At 37.1% G+C, this 13529-nt stretch overlaps 1 protein-coding gene across 1 annotated transcript in view; it reads right to left on the bottom strand.

Annotated features, from left to right (window-relative positions):
• Nucleotides 1-5381: 5381 nt before the first annotated feature.
• Nucleotides 5382-13529, bottom strand: part of LOC109220811 — a gene marked incomplete in the record, with an annotated part of 15644 nt that continues 7496 nt past the window's right edge. Inside the window, 4 exon segments of the mRNA XM_019385278.1 lie at nucleotides 5382-5719; nucleotides 5848-5950; nucleotides 7926-8106; nucleotides 9002-9036. Of these exon segments, the coding sequence (XP_019240823.1) occupies nucleotides 5463-5719; nucleotides 5848-5950; nucleotides 7926-8106; nucleotides 9002-9036 (576 nt within the window).

Genomic DNA, 13529 nt, shown 5'->3' with positions numbered 1-13529 from the left:
AGAAAAAGGTCTTTTCTTGTCACCCGAATCCATCCGAATTTTTGTTGTACTCGGAATAGGCGTCGAGAAAACTGAGTATCTCGTGTCCGCCATCACATCATTCAGTCGACCGATGTTAGGCAAAGGAAATAATCCTTTGGACATGCCTTGTTCAAGTCCTTATAATCTACACAAATCCTCAGTTTATTTTCCATTTAGGTACTACCACTACGTTTAGCTAACCAATCCGGATATTTAACCTCCTAGATGGAGCCTATTTTTTAGAAGTTTGGATACCTCATCCTTGATGAACGTGTGTTTGATCTCGGACTGTGGACTTCTCTTCTGCTTGACCGGATTGAGTTTCGGATCCAAACTCTGTGAGTGGTTACCTCCCATGGGATCCCTGTCATGTCTAGAAGGGACCAGGCAAAACAATCGGCATTAGCTTTAAGAAAATCAATAAGTTTTTTCCTGACCTTGGGGGATAACCTCTTGCCCAGGTATACCTTTCGATCTGGTAGATGCTTAATTAATATAACTTGCCCCAACTCCTAGACCGTTGATTTGGTGGCGTCGGTGTCATCGGGCACTATGAAACATCTCGGAACATTGTAGTCGTCCCCATTATCTGCTCCTTGTTCTTCCTGTTTCTCCGGTTCGGCTGAAGCCGGTACCATTGATTGCTATTTATTNGTGAAGCCCTCCAATGGCAGAAAACTTGAAACCCTAGATTTGAGATCCGGGTGCTTCTACTCAGATTCGAGGGGATTTGGTTGGGGATTAATGATGAGGGAGGTCAGGGGGGTATATGGTATGAATTTGGGATGGTTTGGACGGAGTTGCGTCATGGCCGAAAAACTTCGATCGAATATTCGAAGCTTTGGGGTGGGTTTCAAGGAAAAACAAGGCTAGATTCGTGAAGAGGAAGATGAGAAGAAGAGGTGGTGTAATTTTCAGGTGATTTGGATGAACGCCGCCGGCGAAGACGATTTCCGGCCGGCGGCGGGCGACGGAGAGCGGCGGAGACGGTGGCGTTACGCCGGCGTGCATGAGGGATTCCGAGAGATAATTGAGGGGTAGGGGGGGCTATCCGACATTAATATACCCAACATCATAGTCAGTTCTGGACCGTTGAATTGATAAGATCCAACGGTCGTGATTAATAGATCACAAAACGACGTCGTTTGGTCCCTCTTGGGACCGGACCGGGTTGGGCATTCGCCTGGGCCTGGACCGTTTGGTCTTGGCGGGTTGGGTGCAAAAATGGCCCAAATTCGGATTTCTTCTATGTTATTTTCCTTTTTGATTTTGTTTTCTTTTTTCTTTTTTTTTTTATTTCAATTCGTATTTTTGTATATATTTTGATCTTATAACAAATGCTCACAATCAACTTAACACTAAAAATTAGATTTCCTAATTAATTCCTAATTAAAAGAAAGATACAAACTAATACCGATTTGAACTAAAAAATGCAAAACGGACCATTTTGTTATTTTCTTTACATTTTGTTCTAAACAAATTAACCTCTAATTAATAAAAATATGAAATTAAATCCTAAATGCAAATGTATTTTTTTATATTTTTCATATGAATTATCATGCAATCAATTAACACCAAATTCCACAAAAACTCACAAAAATTTGTAAAATCTTTTATTTGGAACTTTTTGGAATAATTTGCTTTGGTCAAAAATCACGTGCTCACATGAGTGAGATCTTCTCCGCCTAGCATCACATTCGGGAGATTCAAGGTAGCTGCAAATTGGCGTTCGCAGTGCTGATATTCCTTCTATCTTATTTATTTGTTTCCGCATTTTAGAGAACATTATGTAGTAGGTTAATACCCATGCATTAGAGGCTCAAACTTGTGACACCAGATTCTGTAGGCTGATTAGTATTTTTATTTTGGAGTTTCGAATGTTAGAAATTATTTCAGAAATTCCGCATTTAATTTGGTATTTTAGTTGTGAATATTTATTTATCCTCTGTGATTAATCGGTCAAGGTTGTCTACATGGTCGGGCTTGCCTAGCAGTGTGTTGGGCGCCATCACGATCGGGGTTGGATCGTGACAGTGTCAAACTGATATTGCTGCAATTTCGGCTTTACTCGAACCTTGCGGACAAGGTTCTTTTTGAGGCGGGAGGTATTGTTGTGAACTTAGTGAGTGACTCGGTGGAACACATATTTGAAAATTTGGAAAATTATGTGTGGGACCCATTTTGAGCAAGGCCAGATGCTCACTGCGTGAAAGTGCATTGTGAGAGAATTAATTATAAATACAGTAGAAGGCATAGTGCGTTGGATACGGAAGTTGTCAAGTGTTATCTATGTTTTCTCATCTTTGAGATCTTCTATACTTCCCATCCCTAATTCTATATCATTCTATTTCTCACCTCTTTATTCTTAGATCTTCACTAACAGTGTTCTTACTTTCATTAGCCTTTGCTTTGTAATTTCAATTATTGTAGAATTAATACAATCAGTTGTTTGGTATATTATCTGGGTTGTTACACTTGAGCATTTCTAATTAATAAAAGCGTACCTCTTGGATTCAGATTTTCCCTCGAAGCACGTCTATTTTCTATATTTGCCACCATTTACAAGTTGCCCCGCGGGTAGTACTGTCTGTTTTGGGTCTAAACTTGTAAGAATTAGCTTAATTTGCAACTGATAATTGAAATTAGTCCAACTTTAGCCACTTTTTTCATGAGAAAATAAAATTTGGACAAAAATGCCCTTAGTTAAAATCCAAAACAATTCTATTGTAATATGTTCGAGTTTGAATTTTTACCATAAGAAATTCTAGCAAAATGTGTTGGAATTCCAGCATAATATGCTAGAGCTTTATACACTTGAGTTTCATAATCCATCATATTATGTTAAATTTTTTCCGTGTTTGAGCTAAGGATGTTTTTGTTCAAATTTTATCTCCATATTAAATAGTTATTATTGTTCACTTACTTTGCAAATAATGACCATTTTTCAATTACTAGTCCGAAAGCTGGCCAAACCATGCTATTTTGACTTTAAATTATGTCATTAAGGTCTAAGTAGGGGTGTACATAGGTCGGGTTGGTTCGGGTTTTGCAATTACCAAACCAAACCAACTGTGTCGGGTTATTAAATCTAAAGACCAAACTAAACCAATAAAACTCGAGTTTTTAAATTTCGGTTTTTCTCGGGTTTTCGGGTTTTTCGGGGGTTATCCGGCAAAATCTTCGTAGCACAAAACATATAACTTGTGCTCAAAATATTTCTTTAATCCTAGTAAGATACAACTATATAAGGTATTTTTCAAGAAAATAATAAAAAATATGAGATGTGTCGTGGCATTATCCTAAAATATTCAACGATAAAGACAATAAAATTATGTAATATAAATATTGTTAATTAAAAAGCCATAATAAAAATAAACATAATCTAAAAGTACTAAGTCATGCTAAAATGAGTATTAATTACATGAGTAAACGTTAAAGAAAAAATAAATAGGTTATGCTTTTTTATCTAAATCATTGCAAAACAAAAAATAGATATTCAATACATTGTCGTTCCTACTAATGAATTGAATGTCTTTTGTTAGCATTAGTATTGATTTGATTTTGTTTGGCTTTGTTAGTATTATTTAAGTTACTAATATTAATAGATATAAAACTTATTGGAACAAAAGTTCAAAGTTCAACCTTGAAATAATAATACCTTAAAAGATAAAATTATAAAAAAGTTTAAGAAATATTTATAAATACATCACAATAAGTATAAGTATATATTAAATATATCTAAAATTTCTATATATGTAATGTCGGGTTGGTTTAGTTTCGGTTTGACTTTCTTTAGTTAAAACCAAACCAAACCAATTATGGTCGGATTTTTTTTTCCAACACCAAACCAAATCAAACCAAAGCATAGTCGGGTTTTGTTTCTCGGTTTGACTCGAATTGGGTTGATGCGGCTTGTCGGTTTCCTTTGTGCACCCCTAGGTCAGTAGGTCTAAGTATTGCTCCCTTAGTGGAAGTATACTCAGCATCTCTATTTTACCAATGTGAGATTTGCCCAAGTGTTGATAGTTTCATCCGTATAAAGCCCTTCTGGTCGTCTAAGAAGAATCAACCTGAATATTCATTCAATCAATCGCTTAAATTAAAGATAATCGGCGGATGTATAATATATGTATAATTTATTTTATAATTTATGTATAATTATGTACACTCCGTGTATAATTTTAAAAAGGAATATCAGTGAATACGGCCAACTATTTGTGTAAAAATCCCTAGAGTTAAAGAGTAACCATACGGCATACACTGGGATTCAACATGCTCTTGCCAGTTTATCCCACTCCAGCATAGGTAGCATAAAGTTTGGCAATTTTTGTTCTTTTGTTATCGCCGGATTAACATTAGCAATTGCATGTTTTCTTTTATGTCTTATAGTCCAAAGATGCCAACATAATTATTGAGGAAACAATCTTACAGATGACTCGAAGTAGAACTGCCTCCGAGTTAACTTTCATATTCCACAAATTTCATATTAGTCGATAATTGTTTTGGCCACTAGTCCCGAAAAGTAGTGTTTGTCTAAACTTGGAGATCAACAACACCAATACCAATTATAGCATGAAGCAATGGCAAATCCCTTGGCTTGTGAAATATCATCTGGTGGTCTAGCCTTTGTGTAAATGAGTTGATTTATTATGATCTCTAACTACAACACTTCGAATTATAGTACTCCCTTCGTTCCAATTTATGTGAACCTGTTTGACTGGGCACGGAGTTTAAAAAAAGTGAAGACTTTTGGAATTTGTGGTCCTAAACAAGTCAAAAAGGCCCCAGGGTATTTGTGTGGTTATAAAAACTTCTCATTAAGGGTAGAATTGTAAGTTTAAGCTAAATTGTTTTCAAATTTAGAAAGGATTCATTCTTTTTGGAACGGACAAAAAAGGAAATAGGTTTCATATAAACTGAAACGGAGGGAGTATTTCATTTTGACAGACAGTTAAAATTTAAACTAAAAATCATATCAATGTTGTCTCTTTGGAACTTTCGAAAATTGAAAATGAGCAAATGTCAAGAAATTCTGCTAAGCTCCTTTGAAGGTAGAGTACCTAGTACCTACAAATATTGAGTTGGTGGTACTATGAAAGTTAGTTAATTACGGGAAAAAAAATATATATATGTTCATTCTCAGTTATTTGTAGCTCTCGTTTAAATTTTATGCGAGAGGGGAAATAAGGTTTGATATAATGATTGCATTGCTAAGGGAACTTTATTTATGATATAATTTGGATATCGAAAAATGATAGTACCAGAATTTTTAGTTATCCTTAATTCTTGAGATACGTCGAACAAATAAATACTAATACGATGTTTGTGTTAAGCCACCAAACACTTGAGAGAGTGTACAGTTTTAGAAAGAAGCACAGAGCATAACGTTAATAAACTTTTATATAGATATTAATACATGCATCATACAGGTGCAGTGCAAATTACATAAAAATTACAGAAGTGGAACATTTTGCAGGCATTGAACTCTTGATAGCCTTATCTAAGAACTCAAGGGAATGTAATCCATTGGCACACTTGGCTGACACTTCATCTTGCTGCTTTATGCTATTTATGTCATCTTGAAGTTTCTCTATCTTTGTTTGCATCTCCTCCGTTATAACAGCAATTTCTTGTTTGTCAAGTCTAGGGTGTGAAGGCGATTGATCTTTTGATCCTTCCTTTCCGATTTTAATCCCACCTGCAGAAATAATTGAAAATATTGAAATTAATAGGTATATCAACACATAAAATAATAAATGTTAAGACCAAAATTATAAGGAAATATGTGAAAATACTATAAGGCTAAAGATAACCATCTCGACTCACGACTATTCAGTTCGAGAAAAATATCAAGTAGAGCTTGTCCGAAGGATGAACGGCTCAGCTTATACGTAGCTGTTTCTGTTCCTCCAAATCCAAATATCTGATTCTAATATTAAGAGGATCTCAAAGAAATCAATAGAGAGGTTGATTACAAGTATCCCATAAATGATACACAAGTTTAACGGCTAAAACGGTAGTAAGCATTACAATCATATCCTAAATCAGTATAGAATTACAGTTCAAAAGTTTTAGTTAAGAATATGGTCAGAGCGAAGGAAGGCTGTGTTAGCAATATAACCTTAATGCTGAACCAATATGGAAGAGCAAAAACAATTACTTGAAAGCAATTAATCCAAAGAAACACAAAAATTAAGTACCATATTTGTGGGTAGGTTATGCGCAATAAATACAAATTAGGAAGGAGATAGGTAGACTTAAATAAGCTAGGCGTAAATACAAACATGAGGAAGTAAAGCTGAAAACTTAAATAAGCTAGACTGAGTTATAGACTTATACTACATCATTTAGAAGGGATAGTTAATAAGAGGGGAGGAACTTTTGTAACATATTGCATATACAATGGTAGCAACAGAATTAAGTTCTGGTCTGCTATTTGGTGCAGAAAGTTGTTCAATAATAACAGTCTACCAGCAAGTTCTTTCAGTAGTCAATCACAAAATGGTTGGGCTCTCAGATGTTAATTCAGAAGAAAACTTCAAGACGGAAGGTTAGTACTTATATGAAGCTCTTAAGCTAAATAAATTTTCTTTTAAATAACTAATCCTGGAAACTATTAACAATATAGTAGTAGACATTTTCAACTATTTTATATTTCACTCACTCCTAAGACAAAGGTTCGTAGTCTCTCATCTCTAAATTAACCCATCTGATTGGTTCATGTATTAGCCAACGATCATCACTATAAATTAAAAATATGTTCTGTCAAGAATTCAAGATACTACTCCAGCACAATAGATATTCTTAGTAGCTTTTACTATTAAAGTAATATCTTTTTTTCCCTCTTCTAAACATCCTCTTGTATATAAGAAAGATAGAAAAATTTTGAGAATATTTGTAGACTTCTAAGCATTCAATAACATTTCTCGAGAAAACATAATTGCTTCTACCAAGCTATCAACGTGCATCTGATATACTATAGATAGAATAGTATATTAGTTCTATCTATTTCAAAGTTTCATAAAAAATGAGTACGTCGTATGCATTAAAGTGTCAACTTTCACTTGATTCCAAAGGCAACAACTTAAATGGTATCTCGAAAGGTGAACTCTTGATGAATTTCCTTCCCTAAACATGGCTGCAGAGGTTATTTACATGCTATTCTTGAATGCTTATAATTCCTCTCTGTGGAAACTTTCTTGTCAAAAATTCATAATGCTTCAGCAAAGTACAAGTTAAGAATTGGATCATGATTTAGCCCATGTCAGAAGGTATTATTCAAAAGAAGCTTCAAAATAATCTAACACCAATGGTCTATGGGTGCTTAAAAAGTATTTCAGATCATCTCTGCATTAACAACAAGCCTAAAATTTGCCAGCTTCTTTTGTCCCTTGATATGTATTCAATGTAGAAATATCAACAGCAAATATCTCGCTTATCCTAAAGATGGTGCTGACATATTGAATTACCTAAGGTTCAATTCTTTATCATGACATAATTGACTTTCTCTCAAGTTTTATGGGAAGGGAACATACCATTATCAAGTGCAATAACAAAACAGAAAAAAAGGGACCTTAAAAAAGATTATAGTTTTTTTTTTTGATAACCATGGTACCCGAGCCAGCTTGCGCACATCTCCAGTAATTACAGGGGTACCTGCTACCGACAAATGGGAAGAAATCACCTAATATTTTTGCCTGAAACCTAAAAAAAGAAGACCATAGTTGGACTTTTCTATCACCATTTATTTCCAACAGTGGTACTGGTTCTACTTAGTTCAAAACCTTAACTTTACCCACCATAATCAAAAATTTCTAAACCACATTCTCTTATTCAATCAAAATTCTGGCAAAAAAAAAAGGAACAAGTATGAAAAAGATAAAGAAAAAGAGAAGGAGACATGCCTGATGAACAAGATGAACAGTAGGTGCCAAGAATACAATAAATTTCTTCTCATCACCAGTCTTCAATGTTTTACTAATTTCTCTGATCATCATCACTGCTATATATGTCTTTCCAGCCCCAGTTTCCAATACACATATAGTGTTCCTCCTCATTGCCACTTCATATACCTCCAATTGGTAACTGCAAAAAAAAAAACATGCAATTTCATCAAATTTCAACAACTTATTTAAAAAATATATAAGAACCCAAAATTTTTTCCATACTCTCTTGGAATAAAATCTTCCTTCTGTTCTTTAGCTATCTCTATCCGGCAATCACAACATCAACATAATGCATGAAATGAGCAACTCACGGCAACAAAGTTTAAAGCTCACTCAGTCTTTCTGTTTTCTTTGTTATATCCAAATGCAGCTAAAGTGTATTGTGATTTTAGCAAAGAATTCCAAAAAGAAACTACAAAAGCAATTGGAAAAGACTGTAGCCCTCTCAGTAATCTTGGAATTTAAAGAAAAAACAGCCTTTGGAGTTTGATCAACATAGATTTAAGTTTTTTCATAATATCCAGGCATAAAAGACCCTACAAATTGCAGTAATTGTTAAAAATTAATTGAACCGAAAAATACTTCAACATAAACTATTAATAAACCCATCTTAATCTCAGTAGAAACGTTTATGTAACCTCTAAGATGGTCTTGCATATAAATTAACTCTTAACTGTAACTGAACCTTATATAAGTTAGCAAATATAAGTAATGATGCAGTAACTTAAATTAGAGAAAAGAGAATATTGTGCCAATAGAAAGATACAGTAAAATATATTTGGTGCTGGAATAAATATGCACAACTCTCTAAAACAACATATAAGAACATAGGATTTATATTATTCTCTAGAATAAAAACCAAATGTATTTTGGAATTGCGCAAAAATAGAAGATAGAAAGATAACTATTAAAGCTAGATTAGATTGTGTAAATCAACTGATTAAATAAGTTTCTATAGTATGCCAAAACATTAGGCAACAACAAAAACTCTTAGTCTTCTTTAGGAACAGGGATTTATAAGGTTCATTCCTGACCTTGCAATATGAGCTACCCATAACATTGTCAAGCAGTTGCCTTGCAATCCTTGCTTTTTTATTCCCATATGAACTTCAGTAAAATCCTATGAGCATTTGAAGACCTTTCATTCATTCACTTCATCACTAAAATGAGAGTAGAATGACAGAATGCACAAAAACTCAATTGCAAACCCTAGGTTAAAATCACTTTAACCAAAATACAAACAAAAAAAAAGAGCAGAGAAAGCAGGGATTCATGATTAGTTACCAGTTTGCTCCACCGTAACTTAACTCTCATCACCGAGAACCTCTCCTTATTTCTCTTAATCTTCTTGAAATTCAAGAGCAACTCACTTTAGCACCCAATTGACGAAGTTGTCGAAGCATTCAAAGGCATGGATATCACCACCAACTCCATTTTCATAAACCAATAATTCAGTTCCTTAAAAAATAAAAATATAAGATATTCCTCTAGCTAATTGCGGAAATAGAACTGGAGAAGAAGATACCAGCTTTAATTTGTGGTTAGACGCTGCGGAGACTTTGGGGGCAGAGAAATTCAACCGAAACTCCAAGTTCTCCTATCAAAAAAATTGACACAACATCAACAACCGATGAATTTAAGTGATGAATACAAAAGTGGTACAAATCGACAAAGGAAACAGACTGAAGCTTGTATAACTGAAGGAAGAAAAAATTTAGAAAGGTGAAGAGTGAGAAAATACATAAAGGCAACATCTGTAGCGGTGATTGCTAGGTAGGATAGGTTAAATTGACCTTAGAATCGATATTCTAATCAGCATTCAGTAACACTCATAAGGGTCATAATAGACAATTCAATATACAGCTGGACTAAAATCACCAAATAGCCTTTGGTCGGCAAGCAGGGATGTCGACGGTCTCCTGCATGCTTGCAAGCACTGGCCCAACAGTTTAAGTTATGGTGTGTTTTCGTTTGAAAAAAATACTGTGTAATTTCAAGAGTACTCAGGTAACATCCCTGCAAAGCTTCCTATGTCATATCATTTGTCAGGAGTAACCAAGAACCCAATGAGCTGGAAAAATCAGCCAAGGCTGCTTCTGTTTGTCTACTGATGCAAGACAATGTTTAATAAAACTATATTGCTCAGATCCCTCTCTCCAATCATGCTCGTTGTCTGCTATGCAAAAGTGAAACATGCTATAATCTGCTGAATACCTGCAGTTAACATACATAAGTCATAGCAAATGTCAGAAGTTGATGGCACGATAAGAGGCAATCCACTTATCGTTTTTTGCGTTTTTTCTAGTGACAAATGATAATTTGTAAATAAAGCAAAATGATATAACGCTCTACTATTAAACACATATTTTCTATCATTTTCATTCTTTTTCGAAAATAAAACATATTATCCCTTTAGACCGGTAGAAACAAAGCTAGACAGTTTGTATGGTACCCGAAGGTCTCAAATATTCAAGAGTTGACTTCGGTGTAAGATCTATATATGTACTTATATGAACATGCGAAAGGATTGTCATATTTGTACTACATAAATAGCAAGCCATTCATTTATGTAGATAATAGAAGTAAACTTAAGTTTTGGAATAACTTACAATGATACATCTTCAAATACCAAATGGGATCCAAAGCGACTGCAAATCCGGCCTTGCATAGATTAATAACGAAAATCAAACACATAAGAAAACCAAAAAGGAAATTATGGAATCAATAAAGTATGAACAAAACTCACTCCAAAAGCTAATAAATCAAATCATGACAGCAACAAAGTTGAAGAAACAAAGCTTTTTACCCAAAATCAAAATTACCAACCCATGTTCCTCCAAAATCACCTGTAATAACTATATTTAAATGATGAAAAGTTTTAAACAAAAAGCACATCCAAAATAACTCCAAATTTTGCGTAAATGAAAAAGAGATAAAATATTGATATTTTTGTAACCAAAATGGAGAACATTTGTGAGTCAGCTAGGAGGGGGCTACTCGAGCCAGGCCAGTCAGTAAGAACACAGTTTAGGTAGCAGCAAAAAGTTCTTCCGGGTGACAGAAGCATTGTGATATACTTTAGGTTTTGGAAGATGCAATATATGTTATTTCACTGATCACCCTACATTTTAGAATTGTAAAACACGGAGAGATAGTAAACCCTCCTCCTTTGTCCGGGCTTGGGACCGGTTGTGATCCAGTAGTGTAACTGAAACACAGGCGGAGTTAAAAACTTGATTTTTCCCCGGTAGGCTATTTTCACAAGTTGAACGAAAATTGTGGAAATATGTAACAAGCGTTTGTAATTTTAGATTTTTCACTGATTGGTCCGTGAAAATTTACACTAAGCATTTTGATTGTATATTGCACATCGAAAAATTATATCAAAAGACTAAAAGTTTAGCAAGCATTCGAAAGTACACAAGCCAACTTATTTACAACAACAACAACAACTACCCAGTATAGTCCCACAAGGTGGGGTCTGGGGAGGGTAATACGTACACAGGCCTTACCCCTACCCGAAAGGGCAGAGAGGCTATTTCCAATCGACCCTCGGCTCAGGAAAAGGAAAAGGAAAACAAAAACAAAAAACAAAAAACAAAAGAGCATTAGTAACTCCAGCAGAGATCACATAAATAATTATCTAAACATAAACCATAAATAAAATGGCATGCAAATATATCGACCAGTAACTACCATAAGGGGGCACAATACAATACACAGATCATCTATAGAGAGCCCTACCAACCCCCCCCCCCCCCAAGCCCCGGGACAGAAGTACGAAAAATTCTGGAAGCCCCTATCCTGCAACCCTGATACTAGACCTCCAGACTTTCCTATCAAGGGCCATGTCCTCGGAAATCCGCATTCTAGCCATGTCCTGCCTAATCACCTCTCCCCAATACCTCTTGGGCCTCCCTCTGCCTCGACTCGCGCCAACCACCGCCAGCCGCTCACAACTCCTCACCGGGGCATCGGGGTTTCTCCTCCGCACATGCCCGTACCACCTGAGCCTCGCTTCCCGCATCTTCTCATCTACTGGGGCCACCCCTACCTTCTCCCGAATAACTTCATTCCTAATCCTATCTAACCTGGTGAGCCCGCACATCCACCTGAGCATCCTCATCTCCGCAACCTTCATTCTCTGGACATGGGAGTTCTTCACCGGCCAGCACTCGGCCCCATACAACATGGCAGGTCTAACCGCAGCTCTATAAAACTTCCCCTTGAGTTTCTGTGGCACTTTCTTGTCACACAAGACTCCTGATGCAAGCCTCCATTTCAACCACCCCGCCCCTATACGGTGAGTGACATCCCCGTCGATCTCTCCGTCCCCCTGAATCACCGACCCAAGATATCTGAAACTGTCCCTCTTGGCGATGACCTGAGATTCAAGCTGTCCTTGCCTACTTCGCTCGGCTCGGCGCTAAACTTGCACTCCAGGTACTCTGTCTTAGCCCTGCTTAGTTTGAAACCCTTGGACTCGAGAGTCTGTCTCCAGACCTCCAACCTCTCGTTAACACCAGACCTCCAACCTCTCGTTAACACCAACCCTCGTCTCGTCTATCAGGACTATGTCATCAGCAAATAGCATACACCATGGCACATCCCCTTGAATATGGCGTGTTATAGCATCCATCACCAAAGCAAATAAAAGAGGGCCAAGTGCAGATCCTTGATGAAGCCCCATTACCACCGGGAAATGGTCTGAGTCGCCACCCACCGTCCTAACCCTAGTCTTAGCTCCATCGTACATGTCCTTGATCACTCTGATGTAGGCTTCCGGCACGCTCTTCGCCTCCAGACACCTCCATAGCACCTCCCTTGGGACCTTGTCGTACGCCTTCTCCAAGTCGATAAACACCATGTGCAGGTCCTTCTTCTTATCCCTGAAGTGTTCCACCAATCTCCTGACAAGGTGGATAGCTTCTGTAGTGGACGGCCCGGCATGAAACCAAACTGGTTCACGGATATAGACGTCATCTCCCTCACCCTCGCCTCAACCACCCGCTCCCAGACTTTCATGGTGTGGCTTAATAATTTGATACCCCTATAGTTGTTACAACACTGGATATCCCCTTTGTTCTTATACACGGGCACCACTATACTCCACCTCCACTCCTCCGGCATCCTCTTAGTCCTGAAGATCACATTGAACAACCTGGACAGCCACTCTACTCCTGACCTACCTATGCATTTCCAGAACTCCACCGGGATTTCGTCTGGCCCGGTCGCTCGACCCCTACTCATCCTACGCAAAGCCCCCACGACCTCCTCCACCCTAATGCGCCTGCAGTAGGTCTCTATGACACTCTGAATTCCCCAACTCCCCTAGCTCTACGTCTCGATCCCCCTCCTCGTTAAGCAGGTCTCGAAAGTACGCCTGCCACCTCTGCTTGACTTGAGACTCCCCCATCAGAACTCTACCATCCTCGTCCTTGATGCACCTAACTTGGTCTAGATCCCGCGCCTTCCTCTCCCTCACTTTAGCCAACCTGAATAACTTCCTGTCCCCGCCTTTCTCCCCCAATTCCTCGTACATGCGACCAAACGCCGCATTTT

This window comes from Nicotiana attenuata, unplaced genomic scaffold (genome assembly GCF_001879085.1).
Source record: "Nicotiana attenuata strain UT unplaced genomic scaffold, NIATTr2, whole genome shotgun sequence".
In the NCBI taxonomy this organism is placed as follows: domain Eukaryota; kingdom Viridiplantae; phylum Streptophyta; class Magnoliopsida; order Solanales; family Solanaceae; genus Nicotiana; species Nicotiana attenuata.
This window is presented reverse-complemented; position numbering and strand designations above follow the sequence as displayed.